Source organism: Struthio camelus, chromosome 15, assembly GCF_040807025.1.
Source record: "Struthio camelus isolate bStrCam1 chromosome 15, bStrCam1.hap1, whole genome shotgun sequence".
In the NCBI taxonomy this organism is placed as follows: domain Eukaryota; kingdom Metazoa; phylum Chordata; class Aves; order Struthioniformes; family Struthionidae; genus Struthio; species Struthio camelus.
In genome coordinates, this window is record NC_090956.1 from 9,234,787 (window position 1) to 9,249,369 (window position 14,583).

The window sequence follows — 14,583 nt, forward strand, 5'->3', positions numbered from 1 at the left end:
CCCAGCGGCCGCATGAGCGGGAGGGGGCGCCCGGGCGCATGCGCGGAGCGGCCCCAAACGCGAGGGCCGGCCGAGGGGAGTTCCCGCGCAGGGCCTGGAAGACCTCCTCTCACACACGCGGTACAGCGCCCGTGCGGCCCCAGGGGCCTGCATCGCAGAAGGGGGACGGGTGGCGGGACCTCGGCCCCCGCTCTGGAAACGGAGCGCACCGTCCGCCCGGGGAGGTGAGAGCGACAGCCGCCGCCGCCGCGGCCGGCAGCAGCCACGGGAAGCTAACGTTCATGACTTCTTCCAGACCGAGGAGAAAGGCGCACAGGAATCGAACCCTCACCTCTCAGGGCCCGAACTCCTTCGCTCGAGTCGAGCTGCGCGCGTTGGAGACGGAGCTCTTGCAAAAGACCGGGGGCTGAGGCCCTCCCGTGACAGCGCCCCACATCCCCCTCCGCAGTCCATGTTTCAGGAGAGGGAGCGAGGAAATTAAACAACTGGCCCTTGCTACGACTTTTCATCTGGCCTCAGGCTAACAGAGAACCCTAATTCAGAAATAAAAATGCCATTTTCACTGTTTCGTAAAATGTTTATTGAGGATGGTAACACAGGATAAATCATGCAACAGCTCAGTTAAAAAAAAAAAAGGAATCATTTAAATGACAAAGAATGGTAACTGGTGCTGCTGATTTTGAAAAGTTTATAAAAAATATTATCCAAAAGTGACATCAAAAACCACTTGAAGCTGAACATGGATGTTGCTTATAAAGCATTCATTAAAAAAAAGTGTAGACATTATTTAAAATGATCACCTACAGATTACTGTAATCAACAACTTACGAGTCTCCCATTTCTACAGCTGCAGTGATATAGTACGGCTGTACATCCAAGATATTTAACCTTCTTTTCCTGAACGAAGAACACAGTCACAAACATTTGCCACTAAACAGCATAACCATAACTCTTATCCTTCACAACCTGCACTGCCAAGTGCTTTTATTATTGGGATTACCTTCCCAAATATCATGGCAGCACAGGACAGGGCACATCCTTGTGGCCACAAGAGTGATTTCCTTACTGTCCTCTTGCCATCATCCTGTTTTGGGAGGGAAACACCTGACAAAGTGTGACTGTTCCCCTTCTGGCACCGACACACATTTTAAATAAGGAACTCCACGTCAGCAGAGGGCACAAAGACTGAGCACCAGCACGTCACATCAAACATTGGTGGTTTCAGATTTAAGTTGACATATATTCACCTTTTGGAAAAAATAAATATAGTGGAATGAAAATTGAATCAAAAGGGAAAGAATAGATGACTACCATCCATCAAGGATGCACACATTTGTGCACTGAAAAAAAAAAAGTCATTTCAAAGAAATTCTTGAAAATTAAAAAAAAAAGTTTGCACTTGTTCCTGGTCATTAACAATCTCACAAAAATCTCACTTTTTGAACTATTCCAATTGAAACTATACACTGAATTCATTAATACAGTATAAGTTTCTTTATGTAAAAAATCTTTATACATAGTAATAAAAAAGATAAAGGCAAGATGCATCAAACAGAAATCTGCTGGTTGTTTTTCCTCTGTTCTTACAGAGCCGCTGATGACTACCTGCACTACAAAGAGCTGTGTTTCTGACTTTCTGTCTCAAGCATCTTCACCTTTGCTTGTGATAAGGATTGTTCTGTCCAAGCATCCAAAAGGACAGATGCTGGCGACGTTTTTTTTGGCACTTACGCTGGCAAACTGAGCTTCTTTCCCTTGAGTACTGTGAGGAAAAGTAGGAAAGAAAATCATTAGCAACACAGATGCTGTCTAGGAGAAGTATACAAGTGCTGAAAATTCAAAGGATCAAAAACTTATCAAAATGTTGCAACTCAGTTACAAAAGGGATGCACTACAGTCAGTCCTTACAAGCTTGCCTCTATTCAATACAGGCAAATAGAACTATGATGAAATGACAAACTGCTCTAATCCTGCCCTCTTGTGGCACCCTGGAATCCTAACTTTTCAGCCTCACAGGACATACCAGCCCGTGGCTGTGGTTTCTTAGAGTTATGACTAAAATAACACAGCCACGTATCTTTGCATTCCAGCTTCCATCATATAACCACAAAGAAGGGCAGAAATACTAACGGATCCAGCAGAAATGACTGCTTCTCCCCTCAGCGTATACAGAAATGTCCACAATCCTTTGGACTCTTACAAGAGTTAAAGCCCTGCAGGAAAGATTTCAAGTGCTGAATCAGCACAAAACAGAATATTGTCGGGGAAGCAGGAGCAACGTGCTTGTTCAAGAACTGCAATGTGTTTAGCCGTACTTATTTTAACTGTGTCAGTGAAGTTCATCAGAATTTTTAAACATTTACAATTCCATCCATACTCAAAACAATCCCCAGAAGGCCCTGAACTAGCAGAAAATACGCTTGATAAATCTGTCAAGGAGATTACAATGATAACTCCCACAGAGAATTAACAACTAGTAATATCTACGTAGCAGATCCATATGAATCTGCTAATGGCTACATTCCACAATCTGAAGCTGCAAGTTATTGCGGTACTTACCTTTTGTAACATACAAATAGAAGAAGTCACAGTAAAGAATGGTCTGGACCACACCAGCAACAACAGCTATGAGGTCGAAAAATCCCTCAAAATAGTAGCGCCAAATCCAATTGACTAAGTACAAGGCACGGTACAGACCCAAGAAGAAAAGATAGTGAGTAGTGATGGTCTCTGCTTCCCCAGTTTTGCTGATCATAAAAAGCTGAGGGAGAATAGCAACTGATTCAAGATAGATGGAGAAGGTCCACAAGATCTGAGGGGGCGGGAAAAAAAACAAATAAACAAACAAAAAACCACAATAAATTGTCTTACTGGTAACAGAAGCAAGGAAGATATTTGACTTAGCTTGACTTTACACTCTCTAACCAGTTTATAAATTTTGATGAACTTTCCTTGGTACAGGGAAATCTAAGCGAAAATCTCATAATCAACCCTGGGATGGCATGGGATAAGAGCTCTTGGCAGACAAGAGACTCGAAATCAGCTGCTTAGCAAGCTTGCGGATGTGGATTTACTGATGAGGAAACTTAGCGCACTTTCCTTAGTTCAGTTCACAATACCACAAAATATAGTTTAGCTATTTGGTGCTGTGAAAAGCTGCATGGAAGATGAAGCTCTTTCTTCCATGTTCTTCCAACTTTTTAAAATCAACTGGTTTAAAGCATGAGTTAACATAGAACAACATTTAAAGCAATGCTTCAAAGCTTTGCAACTAAAATTCCTGTACTCTTTAATAAAACCTTCCAGCTCCAATGAATAGAAAAATGCCGCTCAGTCCATTTAAAATAAATGGATAAAGTTATCCTCTATTCTGTGGAAAAATGCACCTGTTTGAACTCCCTGTAATTACATTTTTCATATAATTTTTCTGATAGGAAAACACATAGCTGCATTACAAATACAATATAATTCTTTCAAAGACTCTAGTCTACTGTGATACAATGCAAAATGTAAAAAGGATTATAATAATTCTTTTTGTTTTCACCAGGTGGCACCAACAACTCAAACTGCCACTGTTCTGATATATTTCTTTATCAAAGGTAAGAAAAGGAAGGATGCTATTGAATTAATATAACAATCAAGGTGTACTGGGAAAAGATGCTCTGCTTGATAAAATAATCAATGTTGACAATAATTGATGTTGAGAATAAGTCTCTTTAGGTGCCTTACATTTTCAGAAATCTACACTGTGAAGATACATTACAGAAATAGGACTAGCCCAAATCTACTTACTACATGTAGGCTTCTTTAGAAACTTTTTTCACTTAGCCTAGAAATATTCATCTTCATGTTCTAAGTATGCTAGACAAAAAAAAGTACAAGCCCCTCCAGCCCCCTCTCCCTCCCCAAGCCCCACTCACCTCCAGAGGAGAGAAGTCATGATTGACAAGAAATGAAAGTCCACCAACAGGGACTACCAGAAACTCCACTCTGAACGTATCGTGGTTTCCATCGTACGTGGCCTTAAATTTCATGTAGATCAGATATACAGTGGCATATGAGCAAGCAATGTAGATAAGCTAAAGAGCAAGGAGCAAAAAACAAACAGAACACCACAGGGTGCAGGATTAGATCAAATTCACCAAAAGAAGATATTCTTCCCAGGCACTAAGAGGAATCAGCTTTGTCTGTTCTGGTAGTCTGCATTCATTGTTTGCTTACATGCTTTTGCAAGTTCACACTACGTGGTGGGATTTAGCTTTTCTCAGCACAGTAGTAATTCAGAACCAACGACTTGGCTCTACTGGTTTTGTTGTTTTAAAATAAAACATCACCTTGCCTCTCGTTGAAGGTGACTGTCATAACTTTCTTTAGAGACCCTTTCTTGGATAGGCAGAACTGAGGGACTGACTGGAGAAGGAAGATCACTTCTGCTACCGCAGGGGAAGCATCTGCCCAAAACGTTCAAGTTAAAGAATGTACACTTGCATACAAACGGTAGTAGTAAGGCTCTTCTGCATTAAAAACCAGAGGGGTAGTGTGGCTCATGTGGCAACCAGAAACCTATCCAACAAGCTCCACCCAGACTCAACCATTTAACATATCACAAATTAGTTGATTCGATTTAGATCTTTAGAAGGGTTTAAAATTCTGAAGAACGTTCTGAAGAATGGCCAATGTTCTCCATCCATCAAAAAGCCATAAAAGCTAGTAAGTTAACATATGGCTAGAAGCACTGAACCAGAGTTCAGTTTCAGTTAATGTCTAACCTTACCATTTTTAATTGCTATGGCACAGTAGACTTCATAGCTCTTCCCCTTGGCATAGATAAATAGCGTTATTTTACAGAAGAGAAAAATGAATCAGAAAGAATAAAGGACTTTCTAAAGGTGAACCTGCCATCATCAAGACAGAGCTCACATTGTCCTGAAAACACCACAGTACAGAAGATTAGACAAATAACTTGGCTTCTGTCTCAGTTTCATCATAAAGATGAAACATTCCAAATCATTTATTAGATTAAATGAGGGTTCTTCACTGTTGAAAAGAAAGGAAAAATAATAATAATAATAAAAACCCCACACTGTTTGCAGATGCTATTAATCACTAAAAGCATTTGCTCACAGATACAAAGCACTACAGATAATGTATTAGGGAGCTCAGAATCCAAAGACTTCTTACTGCACTAGCATCCAGGCTGGCTGGAGATGAAGGACCACAGGACAAGTTATCAGATTTAGGCAATCCCTACTACAGCTGTAAACTCATGGTAGAGGGTATAGTCATAAAAGACACTAAGGAAACATGAAGGAACCCCCAAATCTTTAATAAAGGTTTTTTTCCACAAGCATTACAGTATGTTTTGGGACACTCAAAAAGGTTTACTTTTAAAGACAGTAATTCTAAAACAAAAGAATAAGAGAATAATGACTGTAGAGCGTACTGGCAGAAACGTAGCCTGTACTCAGATGCAGACACAATCAAAAAGCAACTGCAAGATGCAAAATGCTGCAAACAACAAAAGTCCGCCGATCAGCAAGAAAGGCATAATAGTGCCAGTTTGCCTGTATATACTCTTGGAGCACAGAAGCTGCTAGTACTTTCTTCAATATCTGATGATCGCTGCCAGACAGATACAGCTCAAGTTGGCATCTGTAGTTTACTTAACATTTCTCTAAAAATACTGAAGGAAATCCTGACTTCAAAGAAATTAACAACTTTGCTACCACTGATTACAGCATTTGTCTCAGATGAGAAAGTTCTGCTAGTTATGCTCTGGGTAAGCTTATTTGTATTGTAGATTATGTTCTGCACTACATCTGGGCAATATATGCAATCTATCTGCATGTATTTAGGATACAACAAAAACCGCTAAGGGCACTCAGGCAGTTTTGTCTTGGTACTACAATAATGGACAGAAATGTCAAAAATATCTCACACTGTCTCTAAGCAGGAACCTGTCACAGAGGCTTCTATTTTTCATATTAATATTGGATGCGAACAGAGGACCATTTTCATTACAGGAAAGATTCGGTTCAGTATGAATACGCATATTGCATGTGTGATTTCCCACATTCATTCCTCTTCTGGGTAGGAGGGCAGTTTGCCCTGTGGAACAAACGCACGGTCACGATCTCGAATCATGCAAATAAACCGCAAAGAAATAGCTGCTCCCTTAGCGTACCCAGCACTAGATTTCAATATTTGCAGAAATCCCACAGCAAGAAAGCTCGTGTTTCAATAACATTTTCTTTAATCCACAGCTTTTCATCTAGACTCACGTTACCATTAAAATATACTCATACACATATTTCACTTGTTAGAAGCAAAAGTCTGAGCGAGTCTAAGACCTAAAAATATATGTGTGTATACACATCTCTCTCTCTCTCTCTATATATATATATAAAAAAATGTTTACAGTATTATCTCCCTAATTCTTCAATAGTTCTTGAATTATTGACTGGCTAGTTTTTGCTCTGAGCAAAATTGCATTATCCTCTGAACTAAAACTGAAGAACCTCGAGAAAATCCAAAAATAGAGGAACTAGATTCAAGGTGTCTGCTCTGGTAACACAAATACCAAACAAGCTGTGTTCTCCTAGTCTGCTGCTTTATTTTCTGGCACTCAATGTCAGATATAAGCAGAGATAAATAAAACTAACAAATTTGGCCTCACAGGTAAGCGAGGGAGATATATTCTATGGAAAGCAGGTGTACTCCTGCGAACTTTTCACTAGCTCCGGTTACTCATTTTGAGCACTGGTTTATCTTATAGTGTATAAAAAGACATTTTCTTAAGTTCCAGTGCCTCAAATCAGAAGCGTTATTTCCTGAAAATGAACCATTGTTCTATAAGCTTTTTAATAACCAGAACAACATTTGTTCCAAGTGTCACAGTCCCCATACAAACAACCTTTTAAAAATGCATGTAGAGTGCAAAAAGCATAGGGCAGTGATTCCATTTGACATATTCTTTATCTGAAGCCCTCCTAAAACTTCTTCTGCACTAACTACACAGTGGGTCATTTAAAGAAGCTTTGATTAATGAAATTATGAACTCTGCATGCAACATTACTAGCTTTTCTAACTCTTCCGTATACTCTACCTTCATAGATGTGTTATACAATGAAATGAATGAAGTGAAGAGGTCCAGATAACGGGTAGTGAAGACCAGTGCAAACAGAAGCTGGCTTTTCCCAGAAATACCTAAAGCAATAAAGGAAATAATTAATCATACAAAAAGCGATGACGTTTTTTAAAACACTTGATGCTGCGAATGAGAGAGGATATACCCCTTATTTCTAACCAGGTTGACCACACAAACAGGACAAGCTTCTAGGCTTCCCAGAATTAAGCTATTCAAATAGCAATGTAAGTTCATACAGTTCAGTACTGTGAATGTAAGTTACCTATACATCATTGAATTGGAAAAGATGCTAGTCCTACACAAGATTTAGAAGTTATTCAGTCACAGCAGATAGCTTGCAGATGATATTTTTGGAGATTGCGCTACCTGTTCTGCATTATCATTGGGCACTATGCAACAGGGCTGTTTAGCTTTCCATTCTGAGAGTGTGGCCACATGCCTCAGTGCAGTCTCTAGAGGATGAACAGCTAGAAAGGCACAAGGGCAATAGACTTGTATAGACAAATATATATATATATATATATATATAGGCAATAGACAAATATATACATATAGAAAAATATACATAGGCAATAGACAAATCCCAGTGATAACCAGAAAGTATGCTAGCACCAATAACAGAGCTTTTTAAAGGAATTAAATGATTTTAATACATAAGCAATTCAACTCTGAGATTTAATTGCCAATATGGTGGAAAAAATAAGTTCTATCAAACAGTCAAAAGGGGATGCAGTATAATAATAAAAAAATAAGTAGAAGAGACAGCTAAAGTGACATACACCTACATTTCATCTTCCAAGTAGCTTCTGATTTTAGGCCAAAGCCCTCACATCAAAACTATGTTTGTACTTAACTTCAGCCACTACAGTAGAGTTTCTGAAGTCAACGATACTACTAACAACTGTATCAAACATTAAACACTGCCCCAAAGCATTGCACAATAGGGAGTTAAGTTACTGAAAACTTCTGAAAAGTCAGATGAAGCATCCTTCCACAGGACTGACATGTTGGTGCGCTACAAGAGAGGGGCAGAACCACCTAGCCTATGCCTCTATCTTGCTATCCCAACTATCCTTGTTCTCAGTCATCCAGGGTGAAAACGGTTCAATCCATTTAGCTAAACATGCAAACACAGTCAAAAGCAAGTATTCTGTAGGAAAGTGTTATGATCTTTTATACTGAGATACTTCTGAGAAAGGCTTTTATTAAAGTGCCATAAAACAATTAGAAGAAAAGCGGACTACTATTGTTGTTGAACTCCTTTTTCATTTAGGCTTAGGAAACAATTGAATTTGCTGTATCAAATAAATGGGTTTTAGGTTTATACATAAAGTTCAGGAATGGCAGAAAATTAAGAGCTGAACTGTAACAATTAAAGAGGCTTTTGTTTACATCTTTCACCTGTGAAATGTTTACCAGATGAGCTTCATGTACTACCTACAGAACAAGCCAACTGCCAATAAGCGAGTGTAGTACAGTGAACAGTAAATGCCTCAAAACCTAGCTATGCAGACTGCAAAACTATAAAACAAAAGCTGTAAGCAGTTAAGAAACTTTCCAAAGTCTGGAAAAAGAATATTTAACACTTCTTGAAAGAGAGCAATGTTGCAAAGATAGCTGAAGCAGCGCCCTCTCAGCTGCAGCCCAGGTGCACTCACTGACACTACAACTCAAGACAGAGCCCCTGCTCTCACGCCAACAAGACATCCCAGCAAGCAATGGTGTCCCAAGGTCAGAACCTGCAAGATACAGAAATCCACCCGGCCACAGTACTGCACAGCAACAGGACTACAGTGCGTTGTTAATTAAGTTATTTAGCATGTTATTTCCTTTTAGCAAGTAACTGCAAACGGCCAAAAAGTATATAAAATATATTAATTATTAATCACAGTATAATTTGGATTTGGATGTATCGTCACGTAAATACAAGCGTAATCATTTGACAATTCCTCAAAGCAACTGCCAGCCTCCTCTCCCTCCCAAGACCAAAAACTTGCAATTTTTATTAAGGTTTTAAAGTGAATTTTGAATCTTTAGAATAGTCAAGTGTTCCTGAAAACACATCTTAAAGTCAAGTCCAAACTAATTTTCAAGTTAACCAGGACAGAGTAGGCAGAGTTGAAGGTTTAGACCAAAAACCTATGCAGGCACGGACAAACTAGAAGAAAGATGATCTGTACCACTAGCAAAATCAGGGGGAAGAAACGGTTAAGTGCTCTGATGAATTATTTTGGTCCCTTTGGAAACTTCAAGAAGAATATCAATACACCTGCCATGATGCTGTCCTTGGCTCTTGGTTGACAAATTTGAAGTGAGACTACACTGGACCTGTTCTCCTCCTCCCTCTCCTTTTACTCCTACAAAGCTTTTTAGCTCAAGAACTAAGCAATTAAAACAAACGCATTTTTATTTTTCCTTCCATAGCTCTGGGCTTACATTTCCAGGAGTCAAACCTGCCATTATTCTTTCATCCTCACACATGAAAAGCTCCTTTTCCAACTTCTGCTCTCTAGCTTGACCAAAAGTGATCGAATGAAATGCTATAATTCAAAAGCTCAGCCGATTTTCACAGACAGGGAGGACAGCCGAGCTGAAACTGCAATACATTCTGGTCTACTTCACTTTGCTATTGTGATTTAACTAAAGCACTATGGCAGCAGCAGAGGCACTCGGGCAGCCTGGCTATGGAGCCCGCATACTACTTATCTTAACCATGAACATATCACAACCTTAAAGCCTGCAAACTCGATCTTTCCTTAGAAAAATAAGTCCATATGTTGCCATCGAAATTTCATGGACTTTTTAGAAATATTTAATGAAAGACTAGTTTGTTCAGCATGAAGTGCAAGTCAGTCACAGAACCACAACTTCTCTGGTTCTACTAACATAAAACTACTAACATAAAAAAAAAAAAACTCAAAAAACACAATGCTAAACTCAAATGTAAACAAAGAAAAGCAGCTACAAACCTACCTAAAAGCAGCATTTTTGGAGAAAGTACAGACAAACTGGCTGCAGTCCACGCCAAAGTACTATCTGATCTGGTTCACAGTAGATAGATAAACATAATTATGAGAGACAGCTACGCTTCTTATCAAAAGCATTACACATTGACCATCTATCCTAGTCTTTTAGAGTAGTTGGCATATAATCTGACAGTCTTACAACTGCAGGTCACCTTTAACACTTGACAAATGACACTGAGAAAGGCAAATCAATTTTCAGGCAGTAATTTGCTGTGCAAACAATCCAATTTCGCTTGAACGTATTAGAAAATACGGTCCGAGCATGACAATGTTTGAAAGCACAGGATTTTTCAAGTCATATGCATTTCCTCTTTATAACGTATGAGTCAATAACAGAGTTACCTGCAGCATGCTTCACAACTGCTAATCGTTATTTCTGAGCTGCTATTTGGAGTGGCAACCATTTTCCCCACATTCTTAATTTGGGGACTCAAATAACTAGCCATGCAAAAAATTGTCCCTGTGCCAGCTCTGAATAGAAGCATCGTGACTTGATTTGCTTTCCTCTTGCTCTCTCTTTTTAACAGATTGACTAAATTAGGGGGAAGAAAAATGTAAAATAAGTTTGTCCAACACTGAAAACACAGACTGCTTCATAACGCAGATTCTCCTATCCTCACCTCTTTTTCTCAATTACAGAAGTCACTTCTTAGGAAAGGAAATGAGGATGGTGCATCTTTTCTGGAAACAGTAGGTTGCAGCAGAGGTATACAGGCTGTCTCCCTCTCATTTCCAGCTGCTTTTACAGGCCTCCTAGCTCCTCTTGGAACAAAGGCCTCAGACACACACAGATGCAGCTAGAAGAGAGGAGTCGACACCATGTGGCTTGCCAGCTCTTCATGGATCACAGACTACAGCTTAGCAATCATTCAGAGGCTTGTATTTATTTTCTAAGCTTCTACGGCTTCAGAAGTGCACAGTTAAACCAGCTGCTGGTTCGCTCATATGTATCCTTAGTCCGCAATAACCTTGTAATGTAAGTATATGTTTATATATGTTATAAACTGTCCCAATAACCATGCAAGGTTAAAGAAGTACATAAAACCCTCTCAGAAGAGGCATTTAGCAGCTGCTGAACATTAACTAGTAACTATTTAGGGCTTATTGTTGTGAAAGTCTAGAGAGGCATATTTTGTGTGAATATATGAAGTTTTTAGTAGTAGAAGTGATAACTGACAGCAACAAACCAGTAAAAGGAACAGGAAGGAGCCCCAAAAATAAAATCCCATGCTCCTTTGAGATGCTGATCTCTTTCTAGCCAAACTTGTTAGGGCTCAGACATTAAAAGGAAATTGGATATGGATTTACTTCTAAACAATCAGGCAGAACTAGAAGACACCAAAAATTAATCCCAAGCAAACGAATCCCATCCCCCCCCCGGAAAATGAACGAGGACAACGTTTTCCACTGAAAGAGCATGTGCATGTATGTCTGTGTTTTAGTAGAAGCTGGCTAATTTGGTAGTGGGAAGGGCTGAGGGCCCTATGTAATATTTACTTCTCTGTGTTAGAAAAAGCAGTACCAAAGATGCTGATTATTAGAGACTTACTTGCAAGAAAGAAGAATCATAACAACAGAGTCTCAGTCTTATCTGACTTAGGGTCAGATACGAAATCAGATCACTTTTAAAGCACAAAGATGGGACTAGGTTATGTTGTTATGTGACACTAAACCATGTTAGTAACCTCACGTACAAAGGTCACTTGAGAATCTCCTAATTAAAACGCCACTACAAATTTTAACCTTAATTTCTCATTTTCTTTCTTCAGACAGGAAAAAATGTTTATTTCTCAGATCATTAACTCTTTCACTGTTTGTAATCTTCATAGCATTTCTCAAGTAAGGGGGAGGACAGAGGTCCACGAAAGAAGTTCGAGAAGAACAGACCCTCCTGCCAGATCTACACAGAACTCCTGATCCGCCAGAGCGCCGAGTCAGGAAAGATCATTGGGAAGGAGCTTCTTGGGCTTCATAACCTCAGAAACAATAGCTCTTAACTACCACTGCATTTGAAATGCGGAGTCACTCACTTGACACCTTTTATGAAGTTAAAAGCCCACCTACGGTAAGTACTGTTCTCATCCGAAGCTGACTGTTTACTATGATATTTCTTTTGCACTATCAAGTGATCATTAAAAGGTGACTTGATAGGAGAACATATAAAATCTGTGCCTCCTCTTACCTGTAGCTGAAATCTCTTTCATCTCCCCTGTCTTAGTCTTCTTAGGGTACAGTTTAAACTAATTGCTCACACTCTTAATTTTAAGACTTTACAGATACATCTGCTCAACCGGGTAAGCTTGGTATTTGAGCAGTATTTCATGCCAACACATGGCAAACTATGGCTTCAGGAATAATCACCTTTACTAATCAAGGAGATGCTCACGAAGAGTCAGAAGTCAAACTCCCAGCCAAATGCCAGTCCACATAAAAAGATGGTATTTCCAGGGCCGGCGGTAAAGAGTACCAAAATGCACATTTTTAATTACAACTTTTTTTTTTTTTTTTTTAAGTTTTCTGCAATAATCAACTATGTTGCTGCAACAAGAATTGCTTGCTTCCAAAGCAATTCCCTCCAACCACCATACTGTCCGCTAGAAGTGAAAAAGCGGACTGCATCACTTGAAATTGAAGCAAGCACATATAAAACACAGGAGAAAGAAGCAGCATTTCCCACCTGCGCTGACAGAGGGCCTGCAGCAAAGGAGCGGGTGGCGGGAGCAGGGCTTCTCCCCGCTGCTGAGCCTGGAAGGCGGCCGGGATCCAGCTCCCTCCCCGCCACACCTTCCCGCTGCCACGTCAGACCAGGCCAGGGATCTCTACTGAAAGCCTATTCACTCCAGCCTGGAAACAGGCAATCTCTTCCAGCTTTCTTCTGCAATTGCTCGTACAGATAGGAAAACACTCCAGAACCCTTAAAACGGCACGAATCATAGTTTAGTTCCTAGTTCAGGGAGAGCGGAAAGCAAAAGAGCAGAAGGGAGCGCGTTTGTTTGCCGCGAACGCATACCAACGCGTTGAGGAAAAGGAAGGGAGCAAGAGAAACTTCAGGATCTGCAAACTGCAAGTCAGCTACTCTAAACGTTGCACCAAAATTACCTTTCACGCATCAGGGCCTAAAGCTGCTAAGTAAACACGCAGACAGAACACTGTGGGCTGTCAAAAAAGAGAAAAAAAAAAGGCGAGGAAATAAGCAATAAGCTCAGTTCCCTCTGCCGGTGGCAGCTGCCCGCCGCCGGGAGCGGGGAAGAGGCCGCCCGCCCTGCGGGGGCCGCATTCCTCCCTCCCCTCCTCCAAAACGGCCTCCCCATTCATTCACTCGCGGCCGGGCAGTTACATAACGAACGAGCCGCCCGCCCGCCGGCGGGACGGCGAAAGGGGCGATTCGTAGGGATTAAAGTACAAATAATCACAAGCGCTAAATATTTCGCGGAATCGCGGCTCTCACGAGTGCGCCCCCCCCCTCCCCGCCCAGCGCTGAGGAAGCGGCTCCCCCTCTGTCCCCCCCCCAGCTGCCCCCCCGCCTCCCCACAGCTGGCTTCGCAGGGGGCCGAAGCTAGGTGGGCTCGGACGGCCGTGGAGCCCCCTCTCCCCTCTGCTGGGGGGGGGGGCGATGGTCCCTCTTCCTGCCCGGGGCCAGCTCTGCCCCGCAGCCTCTCCGCCCGGGGGCTTTAGGGGCGCCTCAGGCAGGACTAACCCCCCCCCCCGGGCCGCTTAGCACAGCCGCTTCCAGAAGAGGGGGGCGGGCGAGACCCCCTGCTGTCCCCACCTGGCCTCCCCTCAGGGAAGAAGCGGTCCCTAACGGGCGGCCGAGGACAGCCTGGCGCCCGCCCGCCTCAGCCCCCAGCGCGGCCCCCCTCAGCCGCCGCCGGCCCCGAGCCGCCCCGGGCGGGCCGGCCGGCCGGCCCTCCGCACGCACCAGCGCAGGAGCGGCTCTTCCAGATCTTGAGCAGCAGGATGATGATGGCCGCCAGGTGGGACAAGTCCCCGGTGAGGCGGAAGATGTTCATGGCGGCGGCAGAGGCGGCGGCGCAGCCCGGAGCCGGGGAGCGAAAATGGCGAAAGCTCAGCGGGCACCGAGCGACGTGGCCCGGGGACGTGGCCAGACAGCCACCGCGCCCGGTGCACCCTGGGAAACGGGAGGGGGCCAGCCCCGCCCCCGCGGCCGCCCAGCGAGCGCGCGCGTGCGCGGCGGGGCCGCCTGAGGGGCGGGGCGGGGCGGGGCGGGGCGCGGCCGTTAGCGCCGAGGCGGTAGGGGTCGGGGGGGCAGACCGGCCCGCCCGCCCCGGGGCTGCGGCGCCGGTGCGGGGCAACCGGCGGCCGTGGCCGCCCTCAGCGGGGGAGGCCGCGGCCTCCCGGCGCCGCAGCTCCTCGGGAGCCGCCGAGGGCAGCCCGCTCTGGGGCCGGGGC

The 14,583-nt window shown here is 42.9% G+C and overlaps 1 protein-coding gene across 1 annotated transcript; it reads right to left on the reverse strand.

Annotated features, from left to right (window-relative positions):
- Positions 1–556: 556 nt before the first annotated feature.
- KDELR2 (KDEL endoplasmic reticulum protein retention receptor 2) lies at positions 557–14,377 on the reverse strand. Its single transcript, XM_068909183.1, has 5 exons — positions 14,093–14,377; positions 7,106–7,206; positions 3,921–4,079; positions 2,560–2,812; positions 557–1,762 (listed from the first exon to the last, which is right to left on the reverse strand). The coding sequence occupies exons 1-5, from the start codon at positions 14,181–14,183 to the stop codon at positions 1,728–1,730; spliced, it is 639 nt and encodes a 212-aa protein (XP_068765284.1). The 5' UTR covers positions 14,184–14,377; the 3' UTR covers positions 557–1,727.
- Positions 14,378–14,583: the final 206 nt, after the last annotated feature.